Raw genomic sequence first — 2,717 nt, 5'->3', positions numbered from 1 at the left:
TAGGAAAATGGGTCAATTTGACCCGTGGACAACATGAGGGTTAACCAATGTCACTTCTCCATCAGGACGGTTAATCTTCACTGGAGCCCTGAAGTCTCGGAGTCGCTGAAGTCCGGAAACAAGTTGCAATGTTCGGACTTCGTCCTCGCTGTGGGACACAACGCTGCCAGTGAGTGCACGCTACACAACCTGTGATGAGTTAATCTAACAGCACACCCACTATCACAGATCAAATTAAACTTTAATAATCCGTGTGATGAAATTGGATAATATTGTATCCCAGCGCAGTTAGCTCTGCAACAACACAGATTTCCAGGAATGTTTTTTTTTTTTAAGCTAAGCTCAGTAATGAGCAAATGCTTTGATTGGTAATTAATTTGTTCAACATAATAATTGCTACAAATCAGCACACTTTTTCTCACCTACAGACTCATTTAATATAAATAAAAGCAACTTTACAGCTTTAACATTTGTTTTGGCGTGCGTGTTGGTGCTTATGATCCTTAAAACTAAAGATGGTTTTATTCCGTTTAGTTTGTCACTAAACCCGCGAGATGTGAATGTGAAGCCATTAATGTAGAAGGGCTACAACTACCGGTTATTTTTTATTACCAATTAACCTGTTGATTATTTTCTGATCGTTTTGTCTCTAAAATGTTAGGGGAAAATTTAAAATTGACCATCACAGTTTGATAAATCACAAGATGATGTCTTCAAATTGCTTGTTTTATATTTTTACAGTCTATGGTTTGGTTGACTAACGGTGTGATCCCCAAACATGTTCAGTTTACCGTCACATACACCAAATCAAAGCAGACAATCCTCACTTGCTAATTGGTTTTCTGTCGATGAACTAGTCAATTCATCGTTTCAGCTCTAACGGATAGTCGTTACACCTGTCCCAACGTCCGCTGTGAGAAAAGCATGCAGGTGTGTCTTACATGTGAGCTGTTGTGGAATGCTGAGAGGATCTGTCTTCACAGGGTTTCTGTCAGTGTACGTTCTCACCTCTGAAAACTGGGCCGCAGTGGGACATGCATCAGTGTGGAACGAGAGGAGCCGGGCAGGAACTGGGATAACCAGCGAGGAGGAGACAGCATGTGCTTTCTACAGACACAAGGACAACCCATCAGTGAGTGACAGCATGTGTGTGCTATGTGATTAATGCCTCAGAAAGCGCCTCAGCTTTGTAAACTAAATAATAATCATTTAGTTTGATGAGTTTGCTTTTGATATTTTATTTTTCTAGTCTTGACTACTCAAAGCGCTTTTACATGGCACAGGAACCATTCTCCATTCGCATACATTTATATACATTCACATACATTCATATACATTCATATACATTCATACACTATACACAAGGTGCCACCTGCTCATCAGATTAACAATCGCCCACATTCATTCTGTAATGGCGCAGCATCGGGGGGGGCAACTCGGGGTTCAGTGTCTTGCCGAAGGACACTTTGACATGCGACTGCAGGGCCAGGGATCAAACTACTAACTAACCTTCCAATTGGCAGTCGAGCGCTCTACCACTGAGCCACAGCTGCCCCTAAAATTAAATTAGTGTGTTCAAATTCTTACATATTACGTAACAGCCCATTATAACGGCTGTGCTCAGTTGTCAAGCTAAGAACAGAAGTAAAACCTGAAGGAATTGGGGAAATGTAGGAAATGCAGATGCCTCCATTGACAATAGATATCAATCATAGAAACAATAATAAAGCCGTTTTATATAACTGCATGAATCCAACTCTATTTTAGTCTCAATTCTGCTTTATCTCACGTCATGTTGTAACTGATCTGTTACAGCAGCGTTTGCGCCATAATGCATTTCAAAAAATAAAACAGGAAACCCCACTTCAGTTGCCAAAAGTTGAAAAGTAGGCCATGACACACAGGATTAATGAGTCCCGGTAATCCGCCGTCTCTTCCATAATCTGTCAGAATACAGAGTTTAACCGACCAGACTGATGTGTGGACAGGTGTGTGTGGTTACTCCCGAGCATCCTGGTGTCGTATCCACAGGATTTTAATTAAGATAAACATGGTGAACGATCGTGTGTGAAGCGTCAGATTTATCACGCGTCTCTGTCCTGCCGCTCTCAGACGGCTGCGGGGATTTAATGAGCTGAAGAAGAAGACTTCCATACAGTGGAAAGCAGCTGTTGACAACAGATACTGCAACAATCACCCGTTCATTCACAAATCACTGACTTACGGAAATTCTTGTTGTGACAACCTTCGGATTAAATGATGATTACAGTGCATTTATAAGATAGTTTGTTTGTGTAAATATTTCTGGGCATTTTTACCTGTATTGACCAAAGGTGGTGGGTCAAGCTTAGAATATTTATTTTGAAAATTGATTTATTGTTTTAAGTCAAACGAAAATGACAAACATTTGATGATTTTAGATTAATTAGTTAGATTAAAGTCACCTTGTGCTTTAGAATTTTGTAATCAGAGTTGTTTTTTTAAACAGTTATTTTTATGTTATGTAGAGTGAACAATTAATCAAGAAAATAATCTGCTGAGCAATCAATGAATAATAATCATTGGTTGCAGCCCCTAGTATGAGAGGACCAGGACACCACAGGCTGGAGAGTGGGTAATGAATATTGGTTATTTATGTTATTATTAAGCATTGCATTTACTCCAAGTTATACATTTTTCATTCATGCAAACCTTTATTTAACCAGGATAAAAAACTC

General features: G+C 39.5%; 1 protein-coding gene across 1 annotated transcript in view; it reads left to right on the top strand.

The window, feature by feature from the left end:
* psmg1 (proteasome (prosome, macropain) assembly chaperone 1) overlaps window positions 1-2,717 on the top strand; it is a 7,789-nt gene that overhangs the window by 2,018 nt on the left and 3,054 nt on the right. The window contains exons 2-3 of the mRNA XM_032534695.1: window positions 66-169; window positions 984-1,132. Of these exons, the coding sequence (XP_032390586.1) occupies window positions 66-169; window positions 984-1,132 (253 nt within the window). The remainder of the gene's footprint in view (window positions 1-65; window positions 170-983; window positions 1,133-2,717) is intronic.

The sequence above is a fragment of the Etheostoma spectabile genome, chromosome 13 (genome assembly GCF_008692095.1).
Source record: "Etheostoma spectabile isolate EspeVRDwgs_2016 chromosome 13, UIUC_Espe_1.0, whole genome shotgun sequence".
Taxonomy (NCBI): domain Eukaryota; kingdom Metazoa; phylum Chordata; class Actinopteri; order Perciformes; family Percidae; genus Etheostoma; species Etheostoma spectabile.
Note: the sequence above shows the minus strand (reverse complement) of the source record. Positions and strands in the feature narration are given on the sequence as shown.